This window comes from Brugia malayi, assembly GCF_000002995.4.
Source record: "Brugia malayi strain FR3 genome assembly, contig: Bm_v4_ChrX_scaffold_001, whole genome shotgun sequence".
NCBI lineage: Eukaryota > Metazoa > Nematoda > Chromadorea > Rhabditida > Onchocercidae > Brugia > Brugia malayi.
Genome location: NW_025062479.1, coordinates 9,720,734 through 9,736,403, shown reverse-complemented (window position 1 = coordinate 9,736,403; position 15,670 = coordinate 9,720,734). Strand labels below are relative to the sequence as shown.

At 31.3% G+C, this 15,670-nt stretch overlaps 2 protein-coding genes across 4 annotated transcripts; one reads left to right on the top strand and one right to left on the bottom strand.

The window, feature by feature from the left end:
• Positions 1–420: 420 nt before the first annotated feature.
• On the bottom strand, positions 421–5,412 carry Bma-inx-18 (Innexin family protein; the record flags this gene model as incomplete). 3 transcript variants are annotated; one of them, XM_043074269.1, is made up of 8 exons in its annotated part: positions 421–651; positions 778–855; positions 1,147–1,470; positions 1,788–1,970; positions 2,725–2,870; positions 3,380–3,518; positions 4,456–4,559; positions 5,253–5,412. In XM_043074269.1, 8 exons carry the CDS (start codon positions 5,410–5,412, stop codon positions 421–423), a joined length of 1,365 nt encoding a protein of 454 aa, XP_042930203.1. The 3 variants fall into 3 exon arrangements, with proteins under 3 accessions (XP_042930203.1, XP_042930202.1, XP_042930204.1); XM_043074268.1 differs by lacking the exon at positions 778–855; XM_043074270.1 differs by lacking the exons at positions 421–651; positions 778–855 and adding an exon at positions 904–921.
• Positions 5,413–9,002: 3,590 nt separating this feature from the next.
• Bma-plc-4.2 (Phosphatidylinositol-specific phospholipase C, X domain containing protein) lies at positions 9,003–14,583 on the top strand (the record flags this gene model as incomplete). Its single annotated transcript, XM_043074267.1, has 14 exons — positions 9,003–9,198; positions 9,506–9,600; positions 9,893–10,097; positions 10,728–10,813; positions 11,114–11,290; positions 11,468–11,555; positions 11,887–12,090; positions 12,160–12,356; positions 12,483–12,750; positions 12,946–13,236; positions 13,562–13,614; positions 13,850–13,980; positions 14,123–14,271; positions 14,498–14,583. 14 exons carry the CDS (start codon positions 9,003–9,005, stop codon positions 14,581–14,583), a joined length of 2,226 nt encoding a protein of 741 aa, XP_042930201.1.
• Positions 14,584–15,670: the final 1,087 nt, after the last annotated feature.

Here is a 15,670-nt window from a genome sequence, read left to right as displayed (position 1 = left end):
AAAAGTACGTTTCATTTTAATGAAATTTATCATAGCAATTCATGAGATCGTTGAAATAAGTCACTTTTAGCCTATCATTCATTGACAATGGTAAACGACGATATAAAATGTGGGACAATTTAAATAACTTGCATTCTAAATGAAATTTTAGTCATTTAAGCAATAATAACATAATTTATAATATTCATTGAAACAAATTCGTCAAATTTTTTTCCAAACATTAAAAGTTTTTAAATTTAGATTTTTAGCATTTTTTGATGAAAAATCAAATGAAGAATGAAGATGATATCAAATAGCATATTTTCATAGATTAATATGATAAAAAATGTTTGCAGTATCATCCATTGAAATGAATACAGTGGATGATATCTGGTAAATCATTTTGGCTCTTTCAGAATGCAATACAATATCTTAGCAGTATTAGACGAATTGAGTAGAACTAGATAGTAACGGCATTGGAGGTGGCATTGTTGGTTCACGCCAACTTCCTTCATCCATATGTTTACTGCCATTCCTGCTAGTTCGTTCTTCCGGACATACTGCTTTTTCCACATCAAATACGGTTAGCTTACCACTTCGTTGCAAAAATTTCATCCATAAAGATTCCGTAAGACGTGCACATACAATATTACCACCATGTGAAGCAATCATCTGGAAATTTCCGCTTTAGAAGAATATGCAATATCGATTGATCAGCTGGTTGACAAACTTCATCATCCACGTCAACAGATCGATTAAATGATATGTAGTTTTGATGACTGATATTTGTGAGCCAACTTTTAGAATTTCCAGAATGTCCATATGTTGCGCTGTATTCGATGTGTATAATCGTGCCACTATCAAAGGTGCGTTGCACTGAATGACCGAATGTCCTGTGACTCTTCCTTTCAGTTTGTGACTAATTTACCCAAATTTGAATAACTGTAAACAGAATATTCAAATAGGAGAGGTTTAGAGGGGACTACCGGCAAATAACTCCACTCTTTTAATTTGGAAAGTCCTTGGTTCGTTGATAGTAATGAACTCCTTCATTCACCAATGGCATCTTTTCCAAAATGAACAATATTTCCAAATCAAAAATTAAATATAACCAATAATGCAGAATTAGAATTCATTTGGTAAAATTTCCGCTTGATAAAAACATACGTGCAGAATGAGTACACCGTCGGGACGAAGGAAATGATGCACAAAGCGATGAGTTTGATTGGATTCACATTCCAGGAATTTGGTGACAAATGCATGTCTCCAGTCTGCAAGCGATAATGATAATGTCCAAATGATCATATTTATGGCAGTACCAAATGAGAGTAGTAGAAGCCAAAGCCACAAAAACAGGAATATCTTCTCTGTCAACATATTAACAACGAGAACGCATTGCACCGTATGTCGATGAACATTGCCCAAAACCCGTATTTCAAAATCACACAGTGTTACACGTGGAAAACGTCCTGAATCACGCCATTCTCTACCCTAGAAATCTTGCATTAAATTTCAATTATCAGAAATACGCGTATCAAATGATACTTGCACCTGCAACGCATATGAAATATAAAGTAGTTGGAATTTCACTGAATTGATAATATTCAAATTAATTTATATTTGTAAAGTTATAAAAGATGTTAGATGGTCTATGTTGTAGTTTGAAATTGATATTCAGTACAAAAAAGCTAACTAATTTTTAAAAAAATTCATAAGAGATTCTTTTTCAATTAAATATTTGATATTGAAAAAAACTTGAAAATAATTTTAACATAGAAATTGAAGTATAAATTCAAAAAAGGTTGAACCATGATGAGGTCATAGAGAACATGACCACCGAAGAATGGATAATTGGATGTTTCCAAAAAGTTATTAAGCATAATAAATTGTAGGATAACGTTACACAGATGTAAGCTTTTCACGAAGAGATAAACAACTGATACATATGCTCCATAGATTTTACCTAACTTTAGCACTGCAAATAAATATACCTGAAACTAGTGCTAAAATTATTACGCTTTTCTGAATTTTAAGCAAAATTCCAAACTTAATTGTAACTCTATAAAAAATTGTTAAGTAATTTTTTTTTCTCTCACTTTCTGATTTTTTCCCTTTTTTTTTTACTTTTTTTTTTGATTTCTTCCGTGTAAAACACGTATGAGAAATTTTTCAAAAATTTTTTATTTACCAATAATATTTTCTGCTCTGTCTAAGGGAACTTACTGCATGTTGATTGCAAAATTTGAATGAATTCTGCACTTAACTACGAAAATTAATTTAATCCTTTATCAGAAATGGGAATCAGTAAGATGTGGCTATGAACGATTGAAATTTAATTAACTTTTGCATTATACGAAAGGTATGGTTAATTTTTTTAATCTATCAGGAATCAGATAAGATGCAATTAAGTGTAGCAATTAGAATTGATTTTTCAGATTAACAGAAGCATCCTTGATAAGTTCTTATTTAATCATGAATTGATGAGTTTTTCTTGCTGCTTTTTGATTTCATATTCCATATGGATTTCTTTAAAAAAAAGATCTAAATATCACTTGTCATATTATCATGTATCATTTTACTTATTTGTTAGTCTATTCGTGAATCATATCACCGACCTTTATAAGATGAACTATATTTCCAGCTTTGTATGAATTACATTTTGTTAGAATGCTTTGATACTATTTGGTCCTGATGAATTAGATGTTTAGGTTTGATTTCATAGCAATATCTGACATAAATACTCACACTTTTATTTCGACTACCATAATCACGTTGATATTTCAGCGCATCATCAATATGCCTAGTCAGTACTTCAACAGAATGATCTCGTATTAACGGATCGACATTTTGGTCCTGGCTTGCCAATTGTATCACCAGTGACATGTTCAGTCCTGCAGTTTTTCTATTGATTTTCATCAACTGTTTATTTCTGACTTAAGCTATCACATTTGCATCAGATAATGCCTGAGCACATCTTTCTCCTCCCATTGAAAAGTGATAATTTTGATTCTTTGCTCTTCTGCATACATAGAAAAGTCCTTGCAACCAATACCTTTTTCTAATGAAATAAATGACCGTCACTTCCTAATCCTTTAAATGATATTTAAATAAACAACAGAGAAAAATCGATAATTTGTGCCTGTGGCAAAGTAAAGATTTCAAAACCAGTATCAGACTCATCAAAAGATATGATAAGATATTAAAGATTAATTTCAAACTAGCTTATCTGAATCACACTATTCACTGTTTGAAGTTTTCAGCAGCAAGACTAATTAGAACATCATCCTTGCTGTGATAACAGGGGGAAAATTAAGACACAATTGAATATGTCAAAAAAAATTTAATGGATTTGAAATTTGAAAAAGTTTGCTATAATGACAATAATTAAAAAGATAATTACCTGATTGTGTACTAAGTATTCGCCAAATAGTTGATGGCATATGAAACATGATGGCTGCAATAGCTAAAGCAAATGGAACCCATTGATAGTAACCAATTTGTCGACGCTCTCGATCATCCAAACGATGCGGTATTAAATCCTTCAATAAAATTCTAAGAGTTATTTCACATCTAATATTGTTCAAAAATTAAAATATTTATTGCACATAATTAATCGCTACAACTATAGTATCCTAATCTTTTTAGTTATGATAATAATTCCATATTATTGCTGGTAACACTTAATTCAGTGAAACATTAGTCAAATCTATCATTTGCAACTTCATTAATAGAAGTAAAATTTTCTTTATTCTTAACAAAAAATAATCTCATACAAATGGATAGCAGACAGGAATGAATTTGAAAACAAAAAAAAAAAAACAGAAAAAAACCTCAAGAATATGTCTACTAATCATTCTATTTTTTAAAATTTTTGAATGTATTCAACAAACACAAATTTAATAAAAAACCAGCAAATACAGTTTCAAGAAAATATGAAATAAAAAATCAAAAAAAACATTGTTGTTTTTTCTTTTTCAATAAAAAGCAAGAAAAAGAAAAAAAAAATATTTTTAGGAGAATGCATTTCTAAATCAAATCAAAATATTAATTTTCTTTTTCTAAAGATGAATGATTAAATCAAACAATTCAATCCAAAATGAATGAAATGAAGCCGTTAACATTCTATTAATTATCAATTTACATATTCCTCTTCCTTCTCCTGCAAAAAAAAAGAAGAAAAAACAAATAAACAACAGCAACTTTCTGTTTTCAGTTTCTAGCTGCCTGTTTTTTTTACATCTAAAGTTCATTCTTTCCTACATTGTAATAGACACTAACACTCGCAGAATGTTCCATCCAACAAAAAAAGAAAAAAAAAAATCGCTTTACTTCTATTTTGCAAAGTTTTTTTCTTTTTTTTTTGACATATATACATAAAAAATCTTGTAATCTTGTTCTTTTCTCTTTTTATTATACAAAATAATTCTAAGCTTTGCTTTTTTTTTTTTTGCAACACACGTAACAAAATTAAATAACCTGGAATGGTACCCAATAGGTATTCTGAACCCAACAATAATTTTCCGTATACTGTTCCATAGCTTTGGTAAATTGAGCTGGTACAAAACATTCAATTGGATGGCCTGGAAAGTGAGATATGAAAGTGGGTGAAAATGTGAAAAAAAAAAAAAACAATTTGTTTAGGAATAGTCCATTTTTTTGTTACGTCTTCAGGTTAACTGGATATATTGAAGGCTATGATTAGTGTATGTGCGTATATGTATTTGTCGTGACTAGGGGAAAATTTTCCATTCCGGAATTATTTATTAATCAGTCACAGGGTTATTCAAATTCAATCTGTCCAACCAGTTTCTAATTATCATTACTTGTAATCACATAATGAATCTAATGTAGTTATTATCGTCATATCCTGCAAATTATCTCCAAGTGATGCATAAATATTCAAGTAAGTGACAATGATAGCTAACTTGTGACTGTGCCAATTTAATTTAAATAGTCAAAATGAAAAGAAAAACTGCAAAATATTTCCACTATCTAATATTGTTTATACAGAAAGGAACTGTTATTGAAGCGGAATCATTGTAGAATTAAACAATCAATAACTCTCGGATAATCTCTATATTTTATCCATAATTTTCTTCCTTTTTTTTGGTTTGCCAAAAATTCTGATAAATTTTTCCATCCCATGATAATTTTATAATTTGCATAAGTGATAAAGCACTTTGTTCTAATACAAAAATATGCAAATATATATATATATATATATATATATATATATAGATAGATAGATAAAAAGAGACATAGAAAATTATTACCATATTGTTTAGCAGATACAATAATGGAGAATAAAAAGAACATTGTTGAAGTGTAGAGGTAATGAAGACGATCCACGAAATCATCATCTACTCTTGGTTCAAGAAGTCTTAAAGCAGAGGTTAACAAATGCATGCCAACTCGATAACTACCAGAAACCATTCTTTCTTTTTCCTCTGAAGTTAAAACAACGTCACAGTCGACAAATTCAATATAAGAAAAGTTGATTCTTCGTTTAAAGAACTCACTTTGAACTGCCCATTCATTTAAAGTCAGCTGGCAATACATTTTTGTTCCTCCTTTCTAAACGTCACTTGACTCCTCCTTTACTTATACACATATGCACCCAAACATTCTCATATACAATTGTATATATACATATACATCTACATTCCTGATTAAACGATTAATTTGATATGTGAAATTAAATTATAAAGATTGTGAGGAAAAAGAATTATTATATTCAAATTTCTATCTACTATACATCAGATAGATTATAAAGAATACTGTTATAATTTGAATATACGAAATGAGATGATCAAGTAATATTAAGGGAATTCATTTTTCCATCTAATCATCTATAAGTATTCAATATTTAAGCCAATTAGAGTAGTTCTGATTAGTTAATTTAACAGTTCATAACAATAAATAATTTTGTTTCCTTTCAACAGTGATATTCCTGTTTTGATTATTGCTACCTGATCTTCTCAAGTGAGCTATTTCAAATCAAAATATTGAACACTTACCATTTGTTATTATTTTCTTATAACAGAAAAAGAAAAGATCAAATTTATAGAAAATATAAGTAGCGATTCTAATATTATAGGTAAATAACAGCGCTGTGCTGTTTAGTTATTGTTCCCTGGAATAAAGAGAAGATTTCAAACCTCCATAATAGAATACCGTTTAATTCATTTAGATTGCTCATTAATTTTCTAGTGAATAGCTAAGCAAAAAGAGATAAGCAAATTTTGCTTAATTTTGAATATAACTCTTAGAAATGGAAAATAACCTACTTGTGATACCGAAAATGGGAGATGCTCTCAAACTTAACTTGCCAAATTTAATCTTCATTCAATCTTATTTCAAATTGAACAAAATGAATTGTTGCTTGTATTACTTCATTTGACCAAGTTCACATCTCAGAAATATCATTCTGTAAAATCTGAATACAATATGAGAAGCCTAGCATTGTAGATCCATTGACAACAGCAATATAATACACATACTCTCAGTTTATCATTCATATTTCATTTGATGTGATTGAAGCTTAAAACTCTGATTTCCACAATCATTATTGTGAATATTGCTTCTAGAACCAGCTCCATCCAGCTTGAATGATTTTGATGACTGCCATAATTCTGTGAAATTCTTCATCCAAGTCTATATCATAGAATGGGCGACTTTTGCGATGGTCAAAATGACAGCATCTGGTATTCAACTAAGATGATAATATTTTTTTCAATGCTATACCTACAATCCACTTGACTGTTGCCACTAGTTCAAAATTTCTTTGAAATAATCTCACCTACCTGCAACCCAACAAAACATGTTAATGCAGTTAAGAAGCACTATGAGTGAAACTCCATTCTAGCATGTCCTGCATGGTTACAGGTAATTAAATAAGCTATTTTTGCATTTTCATTAATGCAGCTTAATCTTGGTGGAATTTCAAATGTTGCCACTGGTTCAAATGATTATGTCAGTTTGTGAAATTGATTTCTTTTAGTAACTTCAATATCATAATAAATTATCTTGATTAATGTGATGTGACGCCATCGTCATTCATAATTATCATTGGTTGTCATGTCAGACACTATCACATTTTGGATGATTTATTATGATATTAGATTAGTTTTTCGCTTTTTTAAATTATGGTTACATTATTTCACTTCAAATATATCATGAAATTTATATTATAACATAAGATACGCTCTATTTCTCATTTTCGACTCATACTTTAATAATTTTAAACCAAAGACCTACTGGTAAGCATGGAATATTTCCCAAATATTTGCGGAAACGAAAAGAGACTGAAGATCTCAGCATAAAGTAAAATGGATTTCAAAAGTTTGACTAAATTCAGACGATGTATTTCGTAGAAACAATTAAAACTGTTGGTGGAGGAAAATGATTGGTCAAAAATCATTGCCACAAATACATTACGCTTTGTATTTCTTTTTTTTTTAAATTTTGGACAATTTTAATTTCACCTTCTTTTTCTCTTTTTAAATAACTTTATTGATTTAAAATCACTTACTGTACCACTGATATATATACTATTCTTCATCTTTTCATCATCATTTAGATAAGTACATCTTTTGAATAATTTAATATAACTTCTGTTCTCTTACAATTTCCGTTACCAACCTTTTTTTTTCCCCCTTTCAATCTTGTTTTTGTCCACATATCGATTGATATGAATGTATGAATGAGTGAATTCTTTATTGGCCGTCCCAGCCAGTGGTTTTCTTGTCGTTCCTAAATTTGCCCAGCATTTCTGCCTTTCCTCAGTGAAAATTATAGCTGTGCTGTGAGTTAGAAACTTGCTTCTGATACTGGAACTTCTCGATTAGCGTATCAGCAATAACAATAGCACGGGTAAGTATCATACGTGATGTGTTAGCACTGGGATGAATACAAGTTTGATTTTATGACCGGTTCATGAAGTTATATTTCATAATGATGCATAAATCAACCAAAAAAAAAATTTTTTTAAAACGACACTTTAAAATATACGTAAATGATATTTTAAACAAGAAGTTAAAATGAAAAGGGTTTATGTTTAGAAAACTTTTGTATAATTATATTTGAGATGCAATTACTGATACAGTTAATGAGAATTAATAAGAAACTTTCATTCACTAAATAATTATAGTTATCCTTTTTATAGTTGAGAAATTTTTCATTTGCAGTGGGTTGAACAATAGATCTAACTTAAACAGTTTAGGTTAGTTTACTTTTACATGTCATATTTATTTCGAAATAGTTTGGATGTAATCAACATTTTATACTGCGAGAAGATTGTTGAACAGATAATTAAAACTTGGTATTTCATCATTTAAAATAAACACAACGTATGTTATTACAAATTTGTGACAAAATGCTGCCATACGAATGATTGTTTACAGGATGGATGGAATTTTTATTCTTCCTTGAATTTCTAGGACATTTTTTTGCAGTGGATTTTTTATAGTAATTTTGTAAGAAGTAATAAATTTTAAATCTGTAGAATTGAAATTAAATTAAGAATATTATCAATTGATTCGAATTATAATAAAGATTTCTTTGTGTTACCATCATTGAAGTTTCCCTTATAATAAGAGCAAAAGTCAAAACATTTTGTTGACGTCTTCTGAGTTTAGCATATTTATTTCATCCTGTTTCGAATGAATTGATAATAAAAATAAGAATGAGTTGTTGTTGGGTTTTTCGTCCTAGATTACTGATTATTTTTGTATACTTTTAATTTCTTTTTTTTTCGTCTATTTTCCCTCTATTTTTTTCTCTTTTTCTCCCTCCCTCTCTCTCTCTGCCTCCCTGTCTATTCTACGATTAGATATCCCGGAGTTTTCCACGTTACATTTAGTTTAGATTTCAGTATGTTCCGATTCTTTACTTTCAAAAGTCCTCTTACTTTGACATCCCGCATATTCCTTCCAATTCTCGGTGATTTGACATAATTTCACTTTGCTTACTGTGATTTACCGGATTTTTTGGTTGTGATATTTCTGATTTTTTTAGAAATCGTTATGATTGACGAAGCGATAGCAACGAAAGAAACAGAATTCAAGGAGTGCTTAGAACTGTGTGAAAAGGGTGTAAATATGTGTCGCATTAAAGCTGGTCACTTGGTACCATCTCGAAATGTCTACGTGGAAGACCAAAAATGGCTATGTTATCATTCGGATATGTGCTGGAAATTTGTGCCGTTAAAACTGAAATCTGGCAAGTAGCTAATTTCTTGAATTCGCTTAGAATTGGTAAAATGTGCACATCGCAATCATATCTTTTCCCCTTGATAGCACCTCTGATATGTGTTTGTATTCATCACTGTGAGTAGCTTTCTAAAAACTTAAGCGAATATTAAAGCTATATTAATTACTTATATTAAAGCGAATCTTATCGGTTCAGACTGTTATTTTCCTTTCGCTAGTTCCTAGTCTATATCTCTCCATTTATATTTCGATTTTGAGCTGAACAAAAAATTTGGAACTTTCTGAAATATGATGCAATACAAGTGGCCATTTTTCAGTAAATATTGACGACATTCTGGAGATTCGAAAAGGATTCAGTTCTGATAATCTTCACAAAGCTTCCAAGAAATATTCATTTCGAGAGAAAGTGACGGTTAGGTTTTACTTTTATGTTTTGAGTTGCTATGAACATTAAATATGAATATTTATATATGCATTTATTTACATGAATTTTTTTATATATGCACATATTTGCATGATCATTTAGAAGACTTAATTTAGTAAGAAGCGAAAGTCGAGTAATTTTCAACCTTAAATTACGATGCATATTTATGGTTCGTATACAGGATTAAACATGTGCATATTGTTACACTTTCTTATAGTAAAAATCACCCTGGCGTGCTATCCATATTGATTTTCGGATATTCAACAAATAAAAATTGAAGGCAGAAATGTGTTTGTCTGTAATCTTAACTCATCGACGCATGCTTCATAAATCGATTGATTTTGCTGCTGAAAATTCATCTGTGAGAGATAAATTTGTAAAAGGTTTGCAATATCTTGTTGATAAGAGAAATCAAAAACACGTGTACTTTGACGAAGAACGTTGGCTTTTGGACAATTTCCGGAAAGCTGATATAAACAAAAATGGTCAGTTGATTTTCACCTTACTGCAACGAGTACTTAATATATTTTATGGTTTTTAATTCTACAGAAAGCCAAAAAGCTTAAGCTTGCTTAAATGCAAAAATGGCAATAACATTCGGTCTTAATATTACAACACAAATCCCAGGGTCTTTTATAGGTCTGGAGGAAGTTTTGATAATAGTTTTCAAATCGGTAAAGACTGGTACTAATGGTAGAGTCTGGTAAGAGTGAATCAGTTAGGGTAGTTTAAGTGGTTTCGTGAATTTTCAGAAAATTCTGATGAATGAGGCAGTACACAGTGCAGTAATTCTGAATTCATTTTGTCTAAGTGTAGTGTGTATTTTTTCGGCTTTTGTTAGGATGCCATCTTTTCCACATAACGCAGTAGATGAACCACCAGTAGAATTTATATACGGAACAATTTTTTAACTAACTGAATCACATAACACTATTTTAATGATTTTCTAATAATATCATTGTCTGTAGGTCTGACCTTATTTACAAACTCACTACCAATATCCAAAATCTTTAGTATGAAATCGGTTTCATACTCTCTGTTATGGATTATAACCAGATTTATACCAGTCTGCTTCTATGCTAAATTTCTTATTAAATCTTATCAAATAATTTTAGGCAGATTAACTTTTGATGAAGTACTGAAGCTGTTGAAAACGCTGAATCTTCAAATCAGTAACGAATATGCACATGCTTTGTACACGGTCATTTTTGAAATGGTTCATAAATGAATGATTTATGTGAATGAATCCACATAAATGAATGATTCCAGATTCGTTCTTTTCTCTCCAGACTCTCTTTTTTTCACCAGTCGAGTTCACGTCCAAAATTTCTCTTCATGATTGTTCTTTATAGTTGTTGAAGATGATTTTGAGGGAGATAATCAGATGTGGTTCCAATTCATTATTTATTTGCTACCTTTAAATTTGTCTGTCCCGTTGTTGATGTGCTTCTATGTGTCGTTGAATTTTCATGTAATGTAAATAATTTTCCAACTTTTTCAGCAGACAGATTCTTTTGGCAAAAATGATGGGCAGCTAGACGAAAGTGAATTCATTAACTTCTTTTATCACCTAACGGATCGTCCAGATCTGAAGCATGTAATGAGAATGTTCAGTGCAACAAATGACCCAGCTTTGTCTATTGTCGATCTAAAAACATTTTTAACAACCGAACAACAGGTATGTCACAGCACATTCATTTCATATGCTTGACATATGTATCTTTCGGTTTATTCAAAAATTAGAAATTTCGGTTTATTCAAAAATTAGAAATACACAATTTTAGTACAGTACATTTTGAGCTTTCGTTATATAGTTCAGGTTAAAAAGGATTTCATCAGTGGACTATATTTGCAGTTTGATGATATTAATGAAAAGAAGGTTGCATCAATTATCGATAATTTCGGAACAGCAAAACAAGGCGTAAAAATACTTGGACCAATAGGTACAATGTTATGTCTGAATTTTGTGTATCATTTCTCCTCATTTGTTGCAATTATTATTGCAATAAGTAGGATTTGCAGTTTACTTATCATGTACTAGATAATTCGATCAGCAATCTTGGCAGTTGCTTGACAAAGAATGGTATAATTGTGTTACTTCATGATGTGGTATACATCTCATTGTTTTTAAAAACATAGAACTGGCATAATAATAGCAAACTAATAACTGAACTAAGGAGTCATTTAAAAGGCAGAACCTAAATATGTTATAATTCAAGTTAAAATCAGTTTGCATCATTATAGAAAGCTGTAAGAATGCTAGACCATTTTCAGGTTTTCGTTGGTTACTGCTCGGTGAGTGGGGCAACATCATGAAACCTGGGCACGAAAGAGTTTTCCAGGACATGGATCATACACTAAGTCATTATTACGTCAACTCAAGTCACAATACCTATCTTACTGGATTGCAAATAAAGGGTGAAGCAACTGTTGAAGGTTACATCAATGCGCTAAAAAAGGGTGTACGACTTTTAGAATGTACGTGTTATTACTTTTAATTTCAATGCATGCATTTTCAGATTTGAGATTAAGTAGTACCTGCTTCAGTAGACGTTTTCGATGGCGAAGAAGGAGAACCATGTATTACGCATAAGCGTACATTTATCAAGACGATCACCTTGCAAGATGCACTGAAAGAAATTGATGTGTACGCCTTCAAAACAAATCCATATCCAGTGATACTGACTATAGAGAATCATGTTGGCTTACCTCAACAGAAAGCTATGTCACGCATTTTTAAAGAAGTTAGTTGTGACCGTCGAAATATTTGTATATACTTGTACTGTTTTTGACTTGAAGTATTTATTATTCGAAATATTCATTTTTTACTTCCTTCGAAAGTCATGCATTTTCTTATTGTATATATTTAGGTACTAGGGGACAAAATATATATGCGACCCGAAAACGGAGCTTCTCAACCTTTACCTTCTCCAAATGCTTTGAAGAATAAGTATCTGTTGCGCGGCAAAAAATTGAGAGCAGAACGAGGTCTTGATCGGAAATCCGATCAGGATATTGACAAAAGGGTCCAAAACAATAGTGAAAATAAGGACATCAAACTCGACCCAGAATTTTCTCAACTGATATCACTCCCATCAGTTAAACTTTCGAATAATATCTTTAAAGATATCGATGAGCGTTAGTTTTATTGCATTTTAAAGATCGGCTGTTATGAAAATAAAATGAACTTTCATAATTTTTTTTTTCAAGCTCAGCTTCAGCAAATGCTTTTGTATTTATGAGCGAAATATTCCTTTTGGTAACTTACAAATAGTCATTTTACATTCTGTTCAATATTGAGATTATAAGAAATGAAATTCGAGCTGTTTTTAGATCCAATGGATGGTTCCTCTTCCTTATCCGAACGGAAGATTGCAAACTATATGGAAAGCGGTTATTCGCTTGCTGCTTACACATCAAAAAGATTTGTAAAATCATTCCCGAAGGGTCTGCGGCAGGATTCAAGCAATATGGATCCCATCCCTTCATGGCTCTGTGGTATACAATCAGTCGCAATGAATATGCAAACTACAGGAGAATATCTCGATTTAGTTAATGGGCTATTTCGGACTAACGGTAACTGTGGTTACGTGCTCAAATCAAAGACACTTATTGGTGGACTTGGTTGTTTTTTTTTTTTTTTTTTTTTGGAACTATATTTTTATATTTTTTTATACTTTTATAGTAGCTAGAAAAGATTTAGGCTGGAAGTATGAGCAGCTTGTCGAGATCAAGACACGTGTACCTCAAATTACACGTAATAACTTTAGGCAGATTTTTCAATCGAAGGTTCTAGAAGGATAAGGTCAAAATTAAGTTGATAAAGTGAGCAAAGCTTAATGTTCTACATTAACTTGTATTACTGGCTTACAGTTCTTCACTAGTTAATAGCTTAAATGAAATGGACGTATTTAAACTTCATATAAACTAAAAATATTTCATTTTCCAGACCCGCGTATGCCTGAAGTATCGAGTTCAGTTGTAACAACGATGCTAGTTGGGGTGGGCTACTTTTACACGACTGTTATTTCGATTCTGATTATAACGAGTTATTTTGGTAGTTTAAAAAGTGTGGAATTTTAATACAGGCTACACTTTTTTGCAAAGGATTGATCTACTGATTGTCCTGTATATCGTTTTGTGTCTAGAGAATGATACAAGTTATGCTCCGTGAATAAAATATATTGAAATATCGGGCACATACACATCCATTTTATTCATGTTCTTCGAATTTCAGGTTATAAGTGGGCAATATTTACCCACAATATCTCAAGCAAATGATGTTATCGATCCATATGTAACTATTGAAATCTTTGGGATTCCAGCTGATTCCCGAAAATTCCGGACAAAGACCATCCGCAACAACGGGTACATTTTTTTTTTTTTTACCTTTAGTCAGCAATGAGCATGTTTTCTTTTTTATTAAAAAATGGTGTGGCTATGGTACAAGTTTAAATTCTTTATCTGTAGGACTTGTTTTTCTAAATATCTTTGAAGTAATATGTTTTAGCTTTAATCCACAGTTCAACGAAACGTTTACATTTCCGCTTCATTTCCCTGATTTTGCACTGCTTCGTTTCTGTGTGAAAGACTTCGACTCAACTTCAGCAAACGATTTCGTTGGTGAATTTACAATACCGGTGAAAAGCATTCGTGCAGGTTTGGAACTTTATATCAAAATGTTAGGAAATAACGATATAAAATAACCAATTCTAACATGTTGCTGGATTAAATGAAGTTGTCTGTGGTATCACGAATCTCTTTACGTTTTTATGAGGTTTGTGTATAATTACGTATAGTATGACGTCTCACTATAGAATGATACACAATCCCAATGGTATAACATGCGTATTTTTTCCTGACCACACGTAGAACCCTTATTCAGGCTATTCACACATACGATTGAATACGGGCAATTTGCGCACAGTGGACGAATGTGCCTCACTTTTTATACGAGTCGCGTTTGAATGAGCTTATTGCTACATTATGTATATATCAGTAGTTTTCCTGGAAGTTTAATTTTCCAAATGCTTAAACCAGTTTATATTCCTTTTCAAACGGCTCAACGAATTTTTCTTATCGTCTCTCATCTCATTTTTACTGACTTGTCTGCTATAGCTGAAATACATTTCCTTAATCAGATCTACCAGTCAATTCATCACAACTCCCTCCCGTTTCCATTTATAACATTGAATCCGCTGCCGGGCATATATTTCGCACGTTCACTTAAGTTCAATGTAAGGTACATCAGTGTAAAAACATTAGATTCATTCCAAATAATCATCCCATGCCTTCAAATGACATCTACAGAAATGATTAATGGGGAAATAAGTTCTTGGGACTAGGAAAGCATCAACAGTATTGCGACAATTCTTTGTATGTTTGCTTAGCGAAATGTAAGATATGCTTCGCAGTTCTCTCTAGTCGCGATTGTTTTGTGTGATAAATATATTTTGCGACTACTGGATGATTGAAATCAGAAACCACTGTTTAGAATATTTTATATACCCGAGTTTGGTTTTAAATAATGCATCATCATTAGTGTAATAAGAACTGAATTATCCCAAAACGAGGGAACCTGGTCCAAATTAAAACTGGAAGAAGACATAAACTTTTAGTAAGCAAATGTTAAGTAATTACTACAAACGAGCTGGAAAAACCAATGCGTAAATATTTAATCAGTAGGAATGAGATAATACTGTTTAAACTTATGGCATTATTTCTACAGCTTTATCATAGATAGAGACAATGGTATACTGAAAGGTAACTAGTTCCTATACTGGAGTTACAAGAAATTTCATTCGATATAATAATGACTTCTGCAATTATACTACCCGTCGCTTGGAGTTAGTTATTATTTTGATCAGCACTGTGAGTATAACACTAATCAAATGTGAAATGCGAGCTGTGAAATGGAGCCTTTTAACAGCAACTTGAGCTTAATCGTACTTCATTAAGTTGACAATACTCGTGCTAATTATCCAATAAGACTGAATACTACACATGGTGACGCGGCATTACCATAAAGACTTAAAGAACAAGTACGTTGAAATAGACA